The sequence below is a fragment of the Epinephelus lanceolatus genome, chromosome 13, assembly GCF_041903045.1.
Source record: "Epinephelus lanceolatus isolate andai-2023 chromosome 13, ASM4190304v1, whole genome shotgun sequence".
Classification (NCBI taxonomy): domain Eukaryota; kingdom Metazoa; phylum Chordata; class Actinopteri; order Perciformes; family Serranidae; genus Epinephelus; species Epinephelus lanceolatus.
In genome coordinates this window covers 10102501-10125538 of record NC_135746.1, presented here as the reverse complement: position 1 = coordinate 10125538, position 23038 = coordinate 10102501, and the positions used below count along the sequence as shown (strand labels likewise).

At 40.7% G+C, this 23038-nt stretch overlaps 2 protein-coding genes across 3 annotated transcripts in view; both read right to left on the bottom strand.

Moving 5' to 3' along the window:
- vta1 (vesicle (multivesicular body) trafficking 1) overlaps window positions 1-9682 on the bottom strand; it is a 102729-nt gene extending 93047 nt beyond the window's left edge. Inside the window, exon 1 of one of the 2 annotated variants that reach the window (XM_033648922.2) lies at window positions 9481-9682. In XM_033648922.2, coding sequence (XP_033504813.1) covers window positions 9481-9571 — 91 coding nt within the window. In that variant the 5' untranslated portion in view covers window positions 9572-9682. The remainder of the gene's footprint in view (window positions 1-9480) is intronic. The other variant, XM_033648921.2, reaches the window with a different exon arrangement.
- Window positions 9683-18330: 8648 nt separating this feature from the next.
- Window positions 18331-23038, bottom strand: part of gje1a (gap junction protein epsilon 1a) — a 5586-nt gene continuing 878 nt past the window's right edge. The window contains exons 2-4 of the mRNA XM_033648237.2: window positions 22907-23038; window positions 21254-21451; window positions 18331-20017 (exon numbers count right to left, since the gene is read on the bottom strand). The exon at window positions 22907-23038 is cut by the window's right edge and continues 51 nt beyond it. Coding sequence (XP_033504128.1) covers window positions 19820-20017; window positions 21254-21451; window positions 22907-23038 — 528 coding nt within the window. The 3' untranslated portion in view covers window positions 18331-19819. The remainder of the gene's footprint in view (window positions 20018-21253; window positions 21452-22906) is intronic.

Below are 23038 nucleotides of genomic sequence, written 5' to 3'. Positions count from 1 at the left end.
GGATCACATTTTACTGGAGCTGTACCTGGTATAATTCCAAGTGACGTATGAGTGATTGATACTTGTCTCTGTCTAAACACAGAAGGCTAAAACTATAGGTTTAACCCAGGCACTGCAAACTGCAGCTCAGTCATTTAACACGGCGTCTACGACATCACGTGCAGAAATAACCACCAACCTCTTAATTTGTATCTGAGGCTGGAGATACGATCTATTGGACCAATTAGATTTTAAACTAAGCATCAATGTGGAGTCATATCTTCTTCAAACATTAAAATTAAATGGTCAAAGTGTCTGATGAATTTGCAACCACTCTCACCACGATGCCAACAATCTGTTTTCTTTTACAGCAACCACTTAATAAACCATAAACCCAAAGTCAGTAAACCACCTCTCACTGAGTGTCTGCTTTTAACCTTGAGGAAATGATCCGTGGTGAAAAACACCACTTATAAAATAAATATGGAAATCTCCACCCTGCCAAGTCCTCTTGGTTTTATATGTTCCCTTTAGTGCTTTGAGTCTACAGTGTCTAATGGTTTAACAATACAGCTGGTTAAATATGACAAAATAAATCCACAGAGAGAAACAACACAGCTCGGTCAGGTGACAAATGTGTTCCAAGCAGGTTAAACATACTCGTACGCTTGTCGTGACGGTGTATTTCACCACCAGCAGATTAAAATACTGTGTTTAAGCATGCTGTTAACACAGACAAAAATGCCAGTTCACAATTATGCACAGGAAACACTGTAAGCATATTCCTGATGCATCCGGGCCATCTGAGGAACAAATATCTTCATTCACCTCAGAAAACCAGAAGAAGTTATCTTTTGAAGCATACTGTCGAGGCACACATTCATCTTAGACTGAAAATGATGTTTCCATGCATACCCCCCCCCCCCCCCCCCCCCGCCCCCACCCCACACACACACACACACACACACACACATCATCGTTCTCATCTCGGTCCAATCCACTTCCCAGCAGGCCCTCGGCCTCTCCTTCACTCTGTCATTCTCACCCTCAGTCATCTGTAGCCAATCTGGGTAATCAGTAACGAGTCATGCTGAGTCTCTGATTGGTTGTGTTTCCACGGCGTGGCTGAATGAAGCTTTCCAGGGACTTCAAAAACTCAAAGAATGACCACAAACTCAAACTGAGCCTTCTGAAAATTACAGCCCTCCGAGTAAATGTTTAGAAATAAAGCTGGAAAGTCGACATGAACAAACGCCAGATTGAAATAACACAAGCTTTTTAACTCACCTAGTTTTTCTGTGCTTTAAGTACAAATTCTAAAGGTTCTGTTTCATATCTATTAAAATTACAGATTATTGATTAAAGTCAGACAGAACACATCTCACTCTGTTGGAGCTGTTGACCCAACGTAAGTCATCGTGATTTAAAAGCACCAGCATTCACTCCAACACCGAGGGCGGATTTGCCGAGGCGCTAACAGCATTCACTGTGTACTTCAAAAATATAGATGCACAATATTGGATTTTTTTTTTTTATTGTTTTGGATACCCTATGTGCCGATATATAACAACTCATTTGGCTGATACCGATATCAATATATCTGTATATTATGGAAAATCATGCGACTTAAGATGCGAATTTAAGACCATGAAGCCCATTTGTGTCACTATTATTCAACTGTCTTATTTATATGCTTTTATAAAAAACATTTCCTTTAAAATATGAAAAGCCCTCAGGAAAATAATAATTCTCAGCCTTTTGTTTTACTTTGTGGGCGTTTAAGAAATTTGTAAAACAGAGTTTACTTAGTAGAGTTCAAGTTAAATGGGTGGTAATTTGCTTGATAAGCTGTCAGCCTATCACAGGGGGCGAAGAAGACGATCAGACCTGGCAACCCTGCAGAGACGATAGCAGGAGAGCAGCTAACAGTTAGCAGGAAAAAGAAAATACTTAATATTGAGCCAACAAAAACTGACTGTGAACATGGGAGCATGCAGAGTGTGGAGCTTTTGTTCATTGACTGTGAAAAACAGTTTTGACAAAGTGTCTTGTTAAAAGAACTCTGTGGATGGTTTTGCCTGCTAGCAGCTTTTAACTAGTGCAGACTTTAGCTCGCTAGCCATTAGCTAGCTTAGCAGTTATGTATACCGCTTGGTGGTTGGCAGCTCAAGAGAGGATAATGCTACATCAGAAGAGGACAACTAGACCTGTCACGATAACGCGATTAATTGCGTCAGAAATGACTGCAATAAGCGATAAGATTGCGTAATATTGTGCTTTTAAGACCATTTTTATAATTGTTGTAATTTTGCTGTTTTGAGACCATTTTTTAAACTTATATAATGATAATAAAGGCATAATGATGCAAGTACACTCTTGTAAAGAGAAATAAACATTTATTTAACAAGAATATTTACGAATGCAAAAAAGAAATTTTAAATATCCGAAATAACATGTAAAAATATCAAAATAAATACAAAAAAATAGACTGTCAGTCTCTCACTCTCAGGTGTGCAGTTAAGTTGGTCGTATTCGCTCTTTTTGTTGAGATGGTTTTAGAACAAACCCGGCACACCCGCTCGTCCAAATTACTGAGCTGCCCTCTGTCATTTGGTTTAAATCCAAAACACTCCCACACAGGGGTCGTGGCGTTTGGTTTAGGAACATGTTCCCTGTCTTTCTCTTACGCTCAACTCTCTGTTTTCTTCTCCGCCTCGTCTCCCGCTCACGAAGATCGCACTGTGTGTGTGTGGGTGTGTGTAGCCGATAGCCCCACCCCCACAGAGACAAAGACACTCGATGACAAGAGCTTTCCCTCCGTTCATTACGCTAATGAACAAACTCACCTGGCTGCCAGACAATGCACAGCAGTAAATGCTTTTGTCGTCTAGTCTCTTTGGTGGAGAGAGACGAGGAAAACAAACACACATGAATATGGCAATTAATCGCGGCCGGAAAAGTTACAGTCTCCCTTTTAATTTACCGTGCAATTAACCGACTTATTGCATATCGCGACAGGCCTAAGGACAACACAGCACTGGGGGACTCATCCGTGGACATCGTAGTTTTTTTTGGCATTTGCCTTTGGATTTAAAAGTTTTTCTTCCGTTAAAGACGTTGTTAGGCCGCCGCCTCTGGATTTACCGTGGTCAGGACGATGCAATACTGACGTTCTTAAACTCTGAATGCACGGATTGACTCCTCTGAGCTCCAGCGTGCAAACTACATAGACTTTCAGTCTGTAACGGTAACACATCTCTGGGCCCAACTGTTCAGAATTTTTTTATTGACAACAGTTTGTAATAACTTTGTTGACGATAAAGTTGGCAGTTTGCAGGTCAGGTGGTTGATTAACCCATAAAAAAAGGCATCGTCCATTGGGGTTTCACTTTGGACATCATCATATGCCATCACCCACCTCCAGCTGGAACAGCAGTGTTTCAAATAATCTCTGTCTGTTTGTCATTTCTGGTCCACATCCCAAACCTGCATGTAACTCTGAGGTTTAACTGATTTAACAGCTGTGCTGGCAGGTGGCAGTCGCTCTCACTGCAGGGGGCTGCAGAGACCTGCAGAGAGATAATAACACTGAACTTCCTGCTACGATGATGACGACAAAGACGACAATGATGATGACAGAGTGCAGAGAACTCGGGGTTTCAAAGTGTTGGCGATGTCTATAAAAGCACAGAAAATCACTCACAATATGCTCTTCTGGTGCACTTTGAAGCAATGAAGTTGTGCAGCGCAGTGGTATGGGGAGAAATGAGGCACTTCATGCCACTAAAGGCAGCAAGCATCAATCCTGCTCGAGTAAGACCCTGAATCCTAAATATGTGAGCAACCTACATAGCAAGGATTGTGATCATTATTCTACCTGCAACATCTCTCAAATCAAAGAGTGTGATTCTTTCTCACAATAAAGGTCTGTTAGTGGCAGTACTATCTGGGTATTAAGATGTGTGGATGGAACTATAATGCAGATGGTGACTTGTACTTGTTTGCCTTATTCCCAAATGAAATGCAATTTTAAGAAAATAAGTTTCTGGTTAAGACTGAAGAAAAAAATTCTTTCTAGACAACTTTTTACATTTTGGTTGTCACAACAGTTTTACATTACATCTGTCTCCTTCTCCATCTTAAAGTGGAACTGTGATATTTTTCAACCTGGACCCCGTTTGTCTCATTACCAAAAATTGATCTGGTATTGAAAGAAAGCGCTGCAGCTGGCAACTGCCAAACAAGCAAAAGTGCTGTTCATTTATGAAGATTATCTTGCTGAACAAAATACGTAACTATCAAAAACTTTTGTTTGCCACGGAGCTTATTTTCTGCAATAATCCAAAATCCAATGGAAAACTTCTACTGGCTTTTTGACAAGGGAACCAGGGTGATGCTAACCTCCGTGTCAACCCACAGAAAAACATCATCCCTGCAGCGCTCAAACAAAAATACAAAATAACTAAAACAAGCAATATGAAACACAAAGAAAACCTAAAAAGTATGTTAATATATACTACAAATAAACCATAAAAATGCAAAAAACTCAGCAACTACACATGCAAAGACCAGCTAAAAATCCAATATTGTGCATCCCTAATGCAGACCTACCCTGTCCAACAACTTGCTGGTAAACAGCTGAGAGTACACTATACACCAGCTGGTTTCCAGTCCTCCTGATACACCAAAGTCCCTTGGTGAGACACCACATAATGGACTCACTATAACTTGAAATCAAAATGCCAAACTGTGCTGATCAAATAAAGAATTCTAACTTCCCCTCAGCTGTCAGAAGAAACAGACACATATCTCAGTCAGCACAGAGGACACGTGCTTTCTATCTGACACCTTTTTTTGGTTTTTGTTTTTTGCTTTTCCATACCTCTTCATGTGCATCTTGCCTCGAGCAGCGTCCCTCATGTTACAGCTCAACTAGGTCAGATGCAGACCCCTGCTGCACTGAAGCTGGGCGCTCTATATTATCAATCACAAGTCATCTCACATAGTTTGCCCTATTTCATGGGAAACTGGGCTGCACTTCACTCACCAAAAATGATCACATGTATACCTGCTTATATCATGTTCTTAACACTCAAAAACTATGTGTGAATGTAAAAACTTTAAACCAAATAAATCATTCAAAAAAGTAGATTATTTACCAACTAGTGCTGTAAATTATATACTGTATGCTATTTCTAGTACATGCTTATATCTGTGTGGATATATGTGTGTACATATATGATCCTGTGTTTCTTACTCTACCTTCTGTTCCTGTTTTATTTTACTTACATTATTCTCTTGTATCATTTAATGTTGATGACTTCATCGTGTGTAGCACACAGGGGCTAAACTACATATTACTGCTCAATCCTGTAATTTATAGTCATAATAAAGCTCAACACACCAGTTTAATTATTTCAGACAGAGACCGCAGCAGTAAGATCCTAATGTCTGGATAATATCTGATTTATTTTCACATGGTGCAGGGTTTCTCCTCAGGATACTGGTTAGCGGAGGAGGAGATAAGCCACCCAGGTGACGAACTGTCTCCTAAAGATTTAGTTAACAGGTGACAGCCTCAACAAGAGTCACACTTACCAAATATACAGCTGCGAGGTGGTGAATTTATATAAGGTAACCCAGCTCACCTCAATAAATAAAAGAGCTATAAAACACTGAAGGATACTCTGTGACAAGGACGGCCATGCCAAGCAGAATTTTTCTCGTTTTAAACGTATTTAATTTGGAAAAACGTTCTTCTGCATCTCCCCACCTATCTGTGATTTATGTCCCAGGACATTAATATTGGCTTTGGAAGAAAAAGTTTCACAATAGTTTCGGGGCGTCGGTGGCTTAGTGGTTAGAGCAGGCGCTCCATATACGGAGGCTCCGTCTTCCCTGCAGCAGCCCAGGTTTGATTCTGGCTTGCGGCCCTTTGCTGTGTGTCACTGCCTCTCTCTCTTCCCCTTCACACACTTAGCTGTCCTATCCATTAAAGGCAAAAATTAGTGCCCGACCGATTTAATCGGCCGATTATAGCCATTAGAGAACAATTGGCATGTTAAAGCCCCTACAAGGAACTTTCATTTTGAGTTGATTTTGGCGACCCTGTGGACAAAAGCGGTAGTGTTTTGCCGGAATGAAGCCTACATTTCCCATGAGCTCTAGCGCGTATTGTCGTAAAGACGCTTACCTGGCTCGCGCATGTGTTTGTTTTGGAGATGAATGAAACAACAAGACGGGGACACTTTGCCCCCGCTCCTATCAGGGATCCCAGCTCTCCTCTGCCGCGCCCCAGCTCCACCGCTCCGGCGTAAGCGCCGCCGCCGCCGGGGTAAACGCAGCGGTCGGCTGGTAAGGCTGAAGGCCTGTTTGGCGAGCACTTCCACGGGTTCTTGGACTGAGTATGGAGCGGTGCCTCGCCTCTTTATTTCTCGGCACTCGCTGGACCCTGTCGACGCCTGGCTGGTACCTGTCGTCAGCCCGGATGAGGTGTTCCAGCCCCACGGCCCCTGCTCTCCTCATCCCCGCTGGCGTGGGGTGAATCTGCGCAACCTGCGGCCTCTGTGTGTGGCTCTCCAGACAGCTAACGCCGTGGACCCGCCGGCTCCTGCCAGGACTGGGCTGGTAAATGCTAGATTGCTAGCGAACAAAACGTTTATCCTGAAGGATTTCCTGATTTCCCGAGGATTGGATTTTCTCTGTGTGACTGAGACGTGGCTGACTGTTGGTGAGTCCAGTGCTTTCACAGAACTTTTACCCGATGATTGCTGCTATTTTAACTCCCCGCGGACGTCAGGTCGAGGAGAAGGAATAGCGACTATTTATAAGTAGTGCCGTAAATCGTTTTGTCCTGGAAGCGACCTGGGGCAGACCCGGAGACAGTTTCCTAAAGGTATGGATATACACTATATAGAAATAGCTTATCTTCACACCGATGGTTTCATTTGCTGTTGAAGGTCACGCACAGACATCAGCAGAAACGAGAGACTTTTGCATATCCAGTTAAAAGTTCCTTGTAGCGGCTTTAACACTTACATTTCCATCACTAATAAAATGCAGGGAATATGGTGTTTTACTTAGAAATGATGTCCTTGTGTTACTTTTTGCACTATAACCTACCTCTGTTAAATTGGCAATAATAAGAAGAACTCTGGTACTGTGAACATACACGTGAATGTCTTAATTCATATAGACTTTGCATGATTATTTTATTTCCCAGAGGTTTACTGCCTTTTTGCACATCATATTTTGGATTTATTTTGTGTTCAAATTGTTCATATGCTGCTTGTTCCACACAATTTCTGATAATAAAAGTATCTGAAAATAGTAAAATGTTCTTCCTTCAATTTATATCTTTGTAACGAGTGTTTGAACTATATTTAAGCCATCAAAAGCAGGTATTTCGGGGGTTTGTAAACTGAAAAACATAAAAATTTAATCGGCCGATATATCGGTTATCAGATTTTTTTTATTCCATAATATCGGAATCGGCATCGGCCCCAAAAAATCCATATCGGTCAGGCCCTACACTGTAGTTTTGAGAAGAACTGACCTGCAGAGCTGGAGAGCCACAGTTTTAGACGTGCGCATGCCTGAGTACTGGACTCACAGTCTTATGTTGTACGGACAGAGATTGCTAAATATATTTGTAAAATTGCTGATCGGAAGGTCCAGAGGAACGAAGCTTATTCTTTATATTGGTAGTTTTACCAAACAAACAGGAAGAAATAGCACATTTGTTGGGGACTATTTACAGCAGCGGATTAATCTACATTTTGAATGGTGAATATTTCAGGCAGCAGAACAGTGTTTGCAAGAACTGAGTGTTTGTCCATGGTAATAAAGGAACATGTCTCTAATGGAGATCTGTGGCTATTTCAGGCTCCTACACAGGCAATAATCATCCCTAGCTGGGCTACTCAAAGGTTTCTTCTTGGCCGGATGTGGCCTACAGGCCGCCAATTGGACAGGTCTGCCTAGGCCTATGACATCACTGGTTTGAGACTTTGTTCTCTGGTTTCTGACTTTGAGAGAGAGTAGCTCATGTTCACAAGCTCATGTTCCCTAGGCCATGGAAATAACATATTGGAATTCTTAATTTAGGTGCTGCTCACCTCTAAATTTAAGTGGTGTTCCTTCAACAGCCACATTAAGACAATTACAAAGTCAGCCTGCTGTCATCCTAAGAACATATCAAGGATAAAAGGACTGATGTCTCAGCAGGATCTGGAAAACCTTGTCCATGCACTTATCTTCAGTAGACTTGACTGCTGTAACAGTGTCTTTACGGCTGCTGCTCGAGTCCTCACTAAGACCAAGAAAATTCTGAGGTCTTTACACTGACTTCCTGTCTGTCAGAGAATCAACTTCAAAACTACAAAACTACAAAACTACAAAAATACATTCCTGACCTTCTGCTACAGTATAAACCATCCACACCTCTCAGGTCTTCAGGGACAGGTCTGCTTTGTGTCCTCAAAGTCAAGACTAAACATGGAGACGCAGCGTTTAGTTTTTATGCTCCTCATATCTGGAACTGCACCAACTCTCACTTCTTTTTGCTGCTGCCTTTTATTAAATCAAATATTTATTCATTTTTCACAATGCACTGTAACTTTATTATCATATTTTATGCCTGTCTTTTTATGTATCTAGTTCTCTGATTAATTGTTTTTAAATGTGCTTTTACAACGTGTTTTTTTTTTCTTTTTTTTCAGCCTGTTTTGAATTGCATCGTGTCTGAAATGTTCTATAATAAATAAACCTGCCTTGCCTTTAACAATAACATCGAGCCATAGTGACCAGATGGACGAGATTTACATGCAGATACTATGCAAACACTGCGTCTGACATGAACTCATGAGTCACACAGAGTCACAGGGTTGCTCCACTGACACAGCCTGAACAGATCTCGCTGGGCAGTGGGGTGGAGCTCATTCTTCACCGCTGAGCCAGCCACACCTGGAGACTCATGACAGTGTGTGAACTGACACACACCGAGAAACAAGCTGGACCAGAAATGTACATCAGTCAGATGCTGCTGATACATTCTTCTGTCTGTGGCTGTGCTAACTCTGGAGGTGAAATAAGTACAGAGTAAAAGCAAAAGTACCACACTGTGACAATCCTCCACCACAGGTTAAAGTCCCTACAGAACCTGTACGAGCCTCCACAGATAAGACATGTCTTCCTAGTGACTGTAACACTTTGGAAAATCCACAATTAATCACAGTTGTCATGACGTTGAAGAAACGTTAGCCAGCTAATGAAGTTTGGACTCTCAAGGCTAACAATGCTAACCCTGTGATTAGCCGGGGTGCAGTTAGCTGGCTAACTGTATCATACAGTCGCTGTGTGTCACCAGTTCATGTATGAAGTCGTAGTTTAAATAAAAGTTAGAGGCTAAGCTAACACACCCTCAGCTGTCGGCTCAGGTAAACAAAGCTGGGATGCTAACAGTAGCTACAGCTAACATTAGCCATCACACACAACACTTACAGTAGTAAGCGACGACCGGGTCCCGGTTTTCATGTTCCTGTGCGGTCCGCAGGTGGTGCTGGATGGCTTTGAGCTGAGGCGGTAGAGCCATGTCTCAGTAAAATCCTCCCAGGAGGCAAAAACACATCAGTGACAGTGAAGAACAGGCTCCCTGTTTGTTGTTAGCAAGTGTGTCTCACACTTCCGCGTCTATGTCCAATAGGAGCAGCCGCCTACCCGGGACAGATGACGTCATCGGCGGTTCAGGTGGGGCATCTTTTATCCAGGAAAAGAGGAGTTGGAGAGTTTTTTGTTAAAACGTTTTCACACATGAAATAATTCTACTTCAGTCAGTATCTTTTCCCCATGTGTTTGAATTACTCTTTAGACAGGAAAAAAAATGAAAGTTCATTTTTTTAAAGTATTTTTCAAGGAGTCTTTCCACATGTTCACTGGAGGTGTTGTACGGAAGCGTATTGCGTTCACTTGACAAATAAAAAAAAATCTGTTTTATTGAGTAATTTTTTAAGTAATTGTTTTTTACTTTGTTTTGTAAGGTGCCTGCGTAAAGTCGACAAACTAATGATAACACCATCTATATGACTTAAAAACAAGAGTATCTCCCAGTGTCTCAAACCCAAAACAAAGTAAAACTGGATTAAACTAAACAAGCGGGTCATGTTTACTTCCATTATATCGAGCTCTCAAGAAAGGAATGAAAGCGTCTGTTGTTCTATTGCTCTCTTAACTCAGAAAAAAAATATACTCGGAAAAACAAACAAAATTACCCTGAAAAACAAACAAAAAAACTCCACGAAAAACAGAAAAAAAATTACACCGAAAAACAGAAAAAATTACTCAAAAAAACAGATTTTTTTTTTATTTGTTTCAAGTGAATGCAATACGCTTCCATAGTGTTGAAATGTTCAACTGAAGCAATATGAACCAGTGAAAAACAAAATGATATCTTAACTGTTTTTTATTTATCAGAGAAAAGAGGTAGCTGGTTTGTGACTTCGTTTTAATTTCATTTCATTTCATTTCATTTTATTTCATTTTATTTTATTTTATTTTATTTTATTTATTTATTTATTTATTTATTTATTTTTGACCCTCCCCAAAGCTACAAACTCAGCTAGCCCCTAGGCTCATTGTCACAATGTAAAATGCCATAGGCTTGTGCAAATAACATCAGCATGTTGTATTCCTGTGAATTGTGCAAGTTACGGTAAAGCTATAAATATTTTTCCTTGAGCCTCCCTGACTGACTGGGGGAAAATGCATGACCCTCACTCCACCATCAATTAGTCATTAGATTTTTAAAACTCACTGGTTGATGTTTGAAAGTTAAAAGTTGAAGATGAAATCCTGAAGTTAAAAAAAATCCTTAATTTGTCACTCTTGTCGTGCATCCTGGTTAGTTCATGCAGACACTTTATTTTTGACCAAATTTTAAATGAGACTTAGAATAAAATGATTTTGATGAAAGCCCAGATTTGACTATTTTTTTCTAATGGAAGCATGTCTAGCACATGATGTGTCCAAGGACTGTCAGATATCCTGTAATTAATCTCAAAATTGTGCTCATGTGCCAACCGTGCATGCAGCCTGTTGAAGTTGTTATTTTGCAATAAGATTTAAGTGCATACACTGTAGATTCTAACATATTATATTCTCAATAGTAAAATTACATAGGCTATACATTTCTCCGTCATTGTTACTTAATACCTATATCCTCTTGTTGTTGGTTTTATTTATGATTATTATATTCAATTAAACACTTAATATGCCTGTTATTACTAATCGACTGGTCATCAGTCACCTGAATGTGTTGTCATCGATCAGTGCAACTTGACAGTTGATGTGATGTATCGTCCGCTGTGCAGTGGATTGTGGGTCAGAATGGCCAGAAAAGCATGCTGACTTATAAACATTGTAATTTTTTTCTGGCGTAGCCTACTATATAGTATGGTGGTATGGGTATTGGAATGCACAGTTGGATTATAAAAGCTGGACAGTCAGAGGACGTTTATTTTGAAAATCCCCGGTGTTAATCAGGTCCTCTCAGCTAGACTTCCCACTTCCTGTGTAGTCCTTGAGCATCAGGGGCCGTCCAAATTCACAATTTGACAGGAGGTCTCAAGCAGACTTCTAACGCTGGTAGAGATTTCTTGAAATATTCTTTGGATACATTTGTACTTTCAAACAAACTAATAATGACATAAAAGAGTGTGACTGCTTTAAGGGGGAAAAATCATTGCAGTGCCAGACCTGACAAACAAACAGCCATTTAATTTATGAACAGGTTAAAAAATAAACTGGAGTCAGACAGAAGTGGACTCGCTCAGGATTAGACCCATTCAAAAGTTCCACTCAGGATATTCAGCTCTGGGGTCAAGTTAAAACCATGAGCCCTGCAGTTGACTTTGCAGTCGGGCATACACGCCAAAACATATTCAATAAACAAAAGGAAGACAAACTGTACATGGCAGATCACAACGAACACTACAAACTGAGCAAATTTCCCAGAGAGTGGGTGGGCTTGGAGCAGAGAGTTCATCTGAGACAGTTAGGAGAGTTTATGGCCTGTGGTGAAACTGAGAGCTTGGATCAGTTGGATTTAGTCTGTGGCTGCGTGAACCTGCGACCTGAGAGGCACAACAAAGAAAAGAGCGTATGACAGCTCTCTGGGTCTTTAATACAGCCTGTCAGATTTGGACTGTAGTTGGGCCTGTCTGCTGGGCGCCAGTGTTTTCTTTGGTCCAAACCAGAGCGGAAAAACTGTTGTATGTTTGTATGTGGTTCGTTTGGGTTCACACTGCCCAGTTTCTCATGAACCCAGGCTTGGAAACACACGTTGGGTTTGGGTCTGAAGTTTGGGAGACTCCATTAGCTGATGGATGGATGAAAACTCTGCTCCAAGCCCACCCACCTCATTGGTGATTCATTTTTGCACTTTTTGGCTCCCACCACACAGTGTTTGCCCCGTCCTTCACTGATGGTATCAACGGAGCTGAGCTGATGTCGGCCTCGCCCCACCAGAACTTCTATATGCCTGTTTCTCTTTTGTTGTTGTTTTTTTACTCCTCTGTGCTGCCAATAGCCGTGATGGGAGGCATAATGTTTCTGAGTTGTCCATCCGTCCATCCCATTCTTGTATCTGAAGAACATGATGAGGTTTTTTTTTTTAATTTCAAATTTGGCATAAATATTCACCTGGACTGAAGGATGAACCAATTAGATTTTGGTGCGCAAAGGTCAAAGTCACTGTGACTTTGGGTTCAAATTTGGCACAAACATCCACTTAGACTCAACAATGAACTGTTCAGAATTTAGTAGTCAACGGTCAAAGGCCAAGGTCACTGTGACCTTGCCTGTCACATTCTCGTACATACGATATCTCACGTACCCCTTAAAGGAATTCACTAAAATTTGGCACAAACGTCAACAATAAATGTTCACTTGGACTCAACAATGAACTGATGGCATTTCCATGGTCAAAGGTCAAGGTCACTGTGACCTTGTATTTGTCTCATTCTTGTGAACATGATATCTCAACAACACCTTCAGGGAATTTCTTTAAATTTGACACAAACATCCACTTGGACTCCATAATAAACTGTTTAGAATTTGGTGGTTGAAGGTCAAAGGTTAAGGTCACTGTGACCTCACAAATTATGTTTTTGGCCAAACCGCAAGAATTCTTATGCTAATTATAACAAACACAAATGTCTAACAGGATAAAAAAATGACGGTCAAAAGGTCAAAGGTCAGTTTGACTGTGACATCATCATGTTTTAACGTCATATCTCAGGAACAGAAGGGGAGACATTTGGTCAGATACTGAATTAGTGACTCTAATCTTGAAACTGTGCTGACTGTATAGATCTTCTGTGTGTGAAGCATCCATGTTTCAACTGACATGGATGGAGACTGTCAGAGACACTGGACTGGTGGGCGGAGTCACACAACCACAGGGTGTTTGATTCTAGTTTTAATCCCAAAAGTAGGCAGAGAAGCTACAACCAGTTTTTTGGGTTATGAATGGTAGCAACCATGTTGTCATCTATTGGGTTGTGGACTGTCGTTTTGAAGCCTTAAGTTCAGCATTTTGTCTGTTGCCAGCTTGGTTTTTTGGAGCCAGAAGTGACTGTATTTGGGTGAGAGGGTGGAGCTGTGGAGGAGTGAGGGGTGGATCTGACTGAGAAGCCAAAGACACTGCTGGCAGACAGCCTGTCACTGAAAGCAGCCCATCCTTAATTATGTGTAACTTTAAGCCTTCATGAAATGTAAACAGGTGAGTTATGTAAGAATTCAGCCCTGTACAGTTGTCATGCATGTTTAAATTAGCTACAGAGACCAAACAGTTTTTTGTACCAGGCTGTAAACATGTTTATTTCTGCTGTAAAGTTGGACATTTTAATATGGGGGTCTGATGGGTATTGGCTCGGTCTTAGAGCCAGCCCCAAGTGGACGTTAGAGGAACTGCAGTTTTGGTATTATCTTTCAGCCTGGAGGTTGCTGCTTGATATGTCCCTAACTACGGAAGACAAAAACGGCCACGTATTTCTTTTTTTTGGTGCGCTGTTTTCTCATGATAACGACTTATTGTTTCGTTATCTCGATATAACAAAGATTGTTTTCCTGTGATAATTGTCAAATCTGATGATTGCGCACTGGTTAATGTGATCGTCTTGATTTCAGCCTAAGAGCTGCCGTGGTCCTGCTAGATGCCTCCTACTGCTGCTGTTATCATTAGTCACACTTTTACTATTATTATACACATATGATTATTGTCACATACCGTATATTTCCAAATAGTCGCCCGGTGGCAAATAGCCGCCGGGGGTTTGACCCCATTTTGCGTATTAAACGCCGGTCTGATTAAACGCCGGGGCAAAATAATAAGTCGTTATCATGAGATAACAGTGCACAAAAAAAAAATAAAAAAAATACATGGCCGTTCTTGTCTTCCGTACCTAACAGCCTGTATGTTTTAACATCTTTCTCTCATCTGGATTATGACAGTTGCACAGTCAGAGGACATTTATTTTAAAAACCCCTTGTGGTAATTAAGTCTTCTTGTATCCAGACGTCCTTCTCATGAAGACTTCCTGTGGAGTGCTTTAGCGTTAAGGGCTGTCCAAATTCACAATTTCAGAATTAAAATCAGTATTAGAAAAGAGTTTATCACTGAAAAGGTTTTCACTTACAAGGAACTTGCTTCTTGGTGCATACGTTAAACATACAAAAAACATTAAGAGGAATAAAAATGAGGCAAAGCACTGCATCACTCAGTAACATAAATATAGAATAGAAAATTTAAAATAAACATATGACTAAGATATTTTAATAATGTGTAAATAATTTGTAAATAATTGTTTGTTATAATTTAAGTCTTAGAGAGGTAAAAGTTGGTTTCCATCCAGCTAAGAAAAGGAAAAAAGATTTTAAAAGGACATTTGCAATTTTATTATGAATGACAAAGTGTCCTGTGCATATGAACCGTCCCTCTGTGTTGTGTTCGTCAGCAGACCCTGAACATGTCTGAGCAGAAACTGCCGATGCCAAGAAGCATTCAGAAATGTACTGCGAGATGAGTTACAGGGACAAGAACATGATGGGCCCATTCATATCCATGGAGACAAATGAGGTCTGAAGTCCCATCTTGTCGCTTATTTGTTCCCCTCTTGTTGCAGCGTCCTCACAGTTTTAACATCATGATGAAGGCGGACATGCTGTGGTACATATGACGAGCTCAGTCCACGTGTCCAGAGACAGACCATGTTGCATGTGTCTGGAAGTCTCCTTCCTTTCACCTACTCTGTCCTTTCTGCTGTCTATCAGACTTGTTTTGTTTAAAGCTCCATATGAATTAATGTAATCTGATTTATGAGAGCTGTCAGTTAAAATGGGGCTGTGCTGTGTTTACTGCTGACGAGCAGTGGACGTGTACCTAATGACTTTCTCCTGTTTTCCCAAAGATTCAGTCTCTCTCCATCCATTTATCTCATCTTCTACAGCATCAGCGGGGGACCATTTACACCACTTAATAATTAGTTTATTAACCCAAAACTCAAGTGTACTGCTAATGCATGCTTATAATAGCATTCAGCTCAGGTGACGTGGTAATGCTTAAAAAATCAAGGAATCTTTAACATCAGCAGGAATCATCCTCTGGGGATCAGTAACCTTTGTATCAAATTTCAGTTCATCCAAGAGACCATTTGGACTTTGTTACTGGGCTGACAGTTCCACCATAGAAATATATGTTGCTAGAGTAAGACAAACTTTAAAAAAAATGAATATATAAAAAAACAAAGTAATTGGTCAAATTATTTTATGTAATGTTTTAACAAGGTAATCACTGCTTTTTGTAAATTCCTTCTGAAACCCTTTTATAGTAGATACTTCCAACTCAAGTCAATGACTCAATCAAAAATGAAACAAAGACAATTGTAGGACATTTTTAATCAATCATCTCAAGACAAAACAAATAGGAGAATAACTGGTCACCTGAACAGAAGCATTCAGACAAACAGAGAGACAGTTTCCTTTCAATATGTATGAGTTGGTCATAAAGTGTGCCTCTGTTTCTTTGACATAGTGGCATGTGGTGAGGGACAAAATGAGTTCAATACAGAGACAGACAACAGTTGATGAAAAAGGAAATGAGTCCATTTTCACAGCTAACCTGTAACAACATTAGTAAAAATCAAAGATATAAAAATTCATGTTGAATTTTCAGTGTAGTGTTCTGTACCATGCATCATAGTTGACATATTCAAGATACGCCTTGATTTTAGAAATGCTACCACAAATAACTCAGAACACCCAATGAAATGTTGATATTTTACAACTCAGTCAAGTTCATAAAATAATACTTTGGGATTTGGTGGCACTATTTAAAAAATCAGGGGGTGTGTCAAGTTCTGTTTAAGACAAAAAAAGAAAAGAAAAAAATCCAATCTTATCAACGAGTCAAATTTGTCAGAATACATCATTTGCTTATAAGTCAGTCATTCTAAGACAGGTAACCACAGCTCCATGTACAAAGTTCTTTACCAAGACTAGCCCGCAGGTTTAAGGCTGTCTATAACTTTTATTATAAAACAAAAAATAAAACCTGAACCCTGGCCAAATGAGCCGAATGTTACCTTATGAGGGTTTAAGCATGTATTTCTATTGTAAATGGTTAGCTCCTGGCCCACTTAGTCAAGATTACAGTTGCTAATAGCATTAGCATAATGGCCTGGTCACACCAGAAAGGGGCACAGCTAGTTCATCCATTGCACGCTAGCTGTTTATTCTGCTAGCCTGCTGCAAACAGGCCAGCAACAGTTAAGCTCTGCGTGCTAGTTGGCTTCCTAACTGTAAGCTAGTGAGCTAGCAAGCTTGGCGGCTAACCGTGACTTACTTTATTCAAGAGATAGGGCTTGTTTGTTTTTTTGATTAGGATACCAGTACCATTACCCCTAAAAAATACTGATACCAATAGAGTACTTAATTTGATACCTTTCTTTTTTGGCAGATGCTATTAGCACTGTACAAATAGTTTTTCTATATCTGTGTACAAAGAGGATAGAATGCACGGGTAGTTTGACTGGAGGGTTATTTTGGTCGATACCTCATTGAGTACTTATACCTAGTCCTATCACGAGACTTATTTGTGCCTTCAAAGGCAGCGTAAAAGATTTGTACACAACACTATGGTGAACAGATTGAGATGACTTGATTTTCTTTGAACTGTTTTAAATACTGGTGTGACCAGGCGGTAACCCCTTGAGATAAACTCAGAGATGTGGTTGAGTTTTCTCTTAAAACCTGCTAAGATGACCTAACATCAAGTGAGTTTGTATTTTTAACATTTTTCCCGTAATGAATTGAGTGACGTTACCGGAGATAGATATCCAGGACTGATCCAGAGTACGACAATTTTGTATCAGCGCTACATTTCCACCAAATGGCTCCAGATCATATCAATCTCGTTAACATGCCACATTGTTCTATCTGACCCGAACAGTACAGATGTGTGATTCTATGGGCTATATTACATTAATATAAACAAGGCCTTAGTCTTGGTGAAGGAACTTTCAGAGGCAAAATTTAAAACCATCCTCCACAAACAAATACCAGAACGCAGACGAACCCAAACCACAGGAGTCACATACCTGTTTCAAATCCTCTTAAAGCCTATTAGTCCAACTGGGCCTTTGGTACTGTTGGTTGGGATCAACTGGAGTGGTCCCTCAGTATCAGAAAAGCTTATTTAAGGGTTTAAAAAGGATTTGAAATGAGGGTTTGATCCACTTTTGTCTGGTAATGCAATTTTGTACCTGAGATGATAAACAGATTGCTGAAAACTTCATAACAAAAGTTGGATGGATGTCTGATTAAAAAAAACATTACAAAACATGAGAGGTAATCTTTTTCAAAATACACTGACAGTGACGCCGAAGGCACAGTTACATAAAGTATTATGTGTAATACTATAAGCTAGGAAACGGTAATGTAAAGAGAGTGGGGGGGTAGAGGACACCCTTGATGAGGAGAGATGGTTGGGAATCAGACATGGTCAAAAGATCAACCATCGTTTCAAATATATCTGGACTGAATGAGCACTTAGCTTCGTATTTCAGCCATAAAAATAAAAGTTATTATATTGTAAATGAGACCAACAGGGCCTTGAAACTCTAAAAACTTCAAATTTTTATGCAGATTTTGTCCAAGTCTGTTAAGAACTACTGCTATTTGAGAACTCCTCAGTCTCACCTTGGATGTTGGGACATCCGTTAAGCACAAAAATTGTGCAGTATTTCTTCTTAGTAGCAGTTGATACATTTTTCAGACATTTAAAAACATTGCTTTTTTTTTTTTTTTTTTACAATTGTTAAATATTTTATATGTTTTCATTCCAACACATTTGTATATCCAAATTTCAATAATATTTTTGTGTAAGTCGCTGATTCTTCAGACTATAAATTTCTTTAAAGTTTCAAAATAAAAGCCAGAAAGTGTTTAATTATTATCTTTAGACTATTACATCAACCCATTAAATGCTTTTTATCTATGGGGAGAGCTTTACCCTCAAAGAGTGATACCATTTTTAGTGATGGCATCATAATTTTAGCCTTTCTGGTGCATGAGTTGGGGGGCCTGTTTTGAGACAGCAAGTCAAGCTGAAGGTTGTTTAAGACCCGCCAAGCTGAAACACATATCTGAAAAGGCAGACAACCTCCATCAAAAAGTCAACAACAAAGTTGCGGCACTCATGTTGATGGAAGTAAAGGTCAGAACCAGCTGGAAGCAATAACAGACACATATTGGAAGCGATAACTGTCACACATGGAAGTGTCAGGAACACTGGCACCTGCAGTTCACTGGCCCATGGGTAAGGTTACTGGATCACAGTGTCTTAAGAATGACATGAGTGATAATCCATTGCCAGCTCTATAATCTGCTTGTCATGTTTGATCAGCACCAGGAAGACAAGCGAGACTATAGTGTTTATCTGCACTTTCATACAGAATTATGTGTGTAGCTAAAACATTTGCATTGTTGGCTGTTAGCATGTTACATTAAAACTTTGTACCTTTTCATAAAAGCTTTCTGAAATCTCCTGAAAAAGAGCTTTTTAGGTTCATTGTTGGCATGCCATAAGGGAACATAGCCCAACAAAGGTGCATCAAGTTTGGTCGATGAACCTTGATGTGTTTAGTGCACTCCAGGCCCTTAAACATTTGGCAAAAATGTGTGCAGCTGATGCTTCCAGAGTGTTTCTTTGTAAGAGTATCTGATCTGAGGTACAACTTGGTACAACAACAAGAACAGGGTCGAGGGACCCTCAAACTGTTATGGGCCACCAAGTTCATGACAAACTACGCCTTCCTTGTGCTCTAATTCAACCATGGTCAAAGGTATTAGTAGCACCCTGAAGTTGATGCCTGTCCTTCAGTCATCTTGTGGAAAAAATAAAAACAGAAATCTTTCTTTCCCATCCTCCAACGGTTCAGAGTCAGAGGTGCATATTCTCTGGCCATCACGTCCATACAAGACCCCTGGACACAGCCAGTACAGACCCACTGATATCTGAAATACGACTAGGGATGATCACTCTATAGTTAAGGGCAAAAAACACCTAGAGAATATTTCAGACTAGCCAGCTATGACATTGTTGCACATTCTCAGATTTCTTGGTGCAACTCACTCACGATGGACCACAGGTGAGGTTATGCTCTTACGCCAGCTTCCTGCTTCATAAAAGTCCAGCAGTAGCTAACCAAGAGCCCGATAAAAACTGGCAGAATAAGTGTCATATATTTTCACCCTTAGTCATTTTATGTATGCATGTGTGTATGTGTCATTGGTTGCTGAGATAGCCAAGCCGTCGGCAGAGTATCTCAAATATCTCAGCAACACAGAGAAGTATGGTGATCACAGTGAAGGTGTACATGGCACTGAGGAAGATGGTTTTTTCAAAGTGTTCGGGCACCATGCACTTAGTCACATTAAAGACCTTTTCCAAAGCACTGGCATCACACATATACAGCGGGTGGACCTGAGAGAAAAAAAGAGAAACATGAGGTGGTAATACTTTCAAGGTTGTCTGAACTTCCAATTCTAAAATGTTAATGGCACTGTGCAATTTTGCCAGAGAATATTCTCAGTCTTACCACTGAATGATACTGAATGATGACCCTTGGGCTAAAGCCCCTGGAATCATGACACTGAGGCAAGCCTTTTGTATTGTATTTTGACGCAGGGGGTCAGCAGTTACGTTTAAGCAACAAAACCACTTGGTGAGGATTAGGAAAAGATCATGGTTAAGGTTCTTTTTTGACACCATGGAATTGAGACTGGCTGATTAAGTACTTGCTAACAGTACCTTACATGTACTGGGTAGGACCATCACGACCACTCTTTTTGTTGTAGTATAGGGTATGGAAGGAAAATGACTATCATGTTCCTGGAACCATCTTGAAATGTGAAGAGTTTCTGTGATCTTGGACATCATCCTGCTGGCAAAATAACCATGTTAAAGACCAGGCCTTGGCCATTTCCTGACACCATGAGCTGGTTTCATTGACACCAGAGAGGGTGGATGCATGGATACGTTGGTGGACCCAAACAGCACTCTTCAATCCACCTCTTGGGTTGACCACATGCATTGCAAACTTCCTTTTGTTCAGTGTCAACAGGAGCAGAGCCAAATGGTCCTCCTTTGCTGACCTTGATTGGACTGATTTGACTGACTAGATGTTTAATCCACCATGTTTAAATGTTGCCCTGGTGCAACTTTTTGAAAAGATTGGTCATTGGGTGAGAAACTACTTCCTAACTTTTGGTATGAAACCAGGCTCTTGACAACTGCACTGATTCAGGTTTCTCCAAGAGGCGGCTTGCCTCACAAAGTCCATTGTTTTGAGGATCTTGATGATATGAATCCACTATTGCTCCTTTGCATGAAGAGATGTGATTCGGGCACCTAGTAAGGGTGTCCCCTATTCCCATATCTTTAGAGGTGATCTAGGTATTATGACCTGGGAAAGGGACCTTCGGCAACTTTAGAAATGCTGGGAGGTTAAATCTCCTGGCTGGCAGGGGAGAGCTTTGGTACTAGCCGGGAGGAACTGAAGGAATATTCTGGGTAGAAGGTTGTAAGGGGAATCGTCATGCCCTTTGTCACCAAAATGATGAGAGGCAACTTGAAAATGGAAGGTTGAATTCATAACTGTTACATGGAGAAACATTCTATCAAGTTCATCAGATGTTATATTATTAGAAATGTACAGACCTGGAAGCCAAAGAGGTGGCTCTGTAGCCAAAAAGCGATGACTTCCAGAATGATGCGTAGAAGAACAGAAATGATGTAGAAGACGGTGTAGATCGGTCGTTCGAGGATCTCCTCCTGGTCAATGTTCTTACAGGCTGCGTAGAGGTGGAAGACCGCTCCAGGAACCAGCACTGTTACCAGTTGTAACGCCCAAAAGACCTGGAGAGGGCAGAAAGAAGGGAAGGTGAGAGTGAGAGAAGTTAATGGAAGGAGACAATGAGGAATCTGGATTGGATATTGGGTGTAAGTGGGTGAGTAAAGGTAAAAAGTTATTGGAGGTATAAAAAGAAAAGAAAAGAAACTGAGCAGGGAGAGACAGATCAAGGATAAATAAAGGAATAGGATATTTGTCCATTTATTTTTCATCACTTGACACATTGGTTTTAAATTGGCCATCCAGACGATGCAGGTAAATAAAATATGGCATTTCTGTCTTTGGTAACTGAGGCTGGCAGGAACCCAGTCGAGTTCAATGATTGCTGAAATGTTCCACCTTGACCAAATTGCATTTTCTACCCAGACTGGAAAAGCCGTCGTGCTGATCACAGCCTGTGACTATTTTCTGATTGCAAATGTTTTATTCCGACTGGACATGATACAATTTGTCCCTAAAAATTCTTCAGATAGAATATTCAGACTTTACCTTTTCCATCTACCATACACTCCCAATTAACCAAATATTGTTGGTCTAAAACAGAATGAGTGGGATAATACACAGTCCAGGAGGGTTTCCCACACATTCATTTATTTGTGGTGGCCCATCACGATAACATCTGCCGCCATGAACTGATTTCCTATTTTTGGAGCTGGACTGTTCTGTAGGAGAGCTGTTCGGTTAAAGACGGGGAAGCAGAATTTTAGCCGCAGTGAAAGTGAAACCTAACTGTTCAATGCGCTGGGTCTAAAAGTTTGCTTTCACTTGACTCTGCAGCAGCTGCTCCTCCGCTGATCCGATCAGCTGTTATCAAATTGACTGATCAACAATGATGCAGGGTCAGTCCTACTGAGCAAAGTACTCCAGATGCCCCTCTCCCTCGCAACAACTTCCAGCACCTCCTGAGGCGTTCCCAAGCCAGATGAGATATTTAATCTCTCCAGTGTGTTTCGAGGCTTCCCACCAGTTGGACGTGCCTGGAACACCTCTAACATTAGGCACCCAGGAGGATCCTGAACCATGCAAAGGAGCAGCAGCTCTACTCCGAGCTCTCTTCGGATGTCCAAGCTCCTCCCCCTATCTCTAAGGCTAGGTCCAGACACTCTTCGGAGGAAACTCATTTTGGCCGTTTGTATCCATGATGTCATTCTTCTGGTCTTTACCCCTAGCTCATGATCATAGGTGGGAAACACTGGTCTAGACATAAACTTGTCAGTGCACTCTGGTGGACAAAGTATGAAATGACATCACTGTCTGTACTTCAAACGTATTTTTGGCAATTCTATATTACAATTTATTTTGTTACTTACCCATCAGCATATTTGCTGATACAGAGAAGTTAAAGTCTGCAAACATTTCCTCTAAAAGGTAGTTTAGGGCATCTTATTTTAGCATAGTTTAGGTTGTACCCGTACATCTCTGTGTAATTTAGTAGCACCTTTAGTTAAGTCTGGTCCTACCTGAGGTGTTATGGGTCTGAACTGGTTGTAGCAGTACAGGTTGAGTTCTCGGCGATCGGGGTCGCAGCTGAAGTGCAGTGCCTCATTTCCGTAGACAGCAAAGCCAAGAACGCCCAGGAAGAACATCCGCAC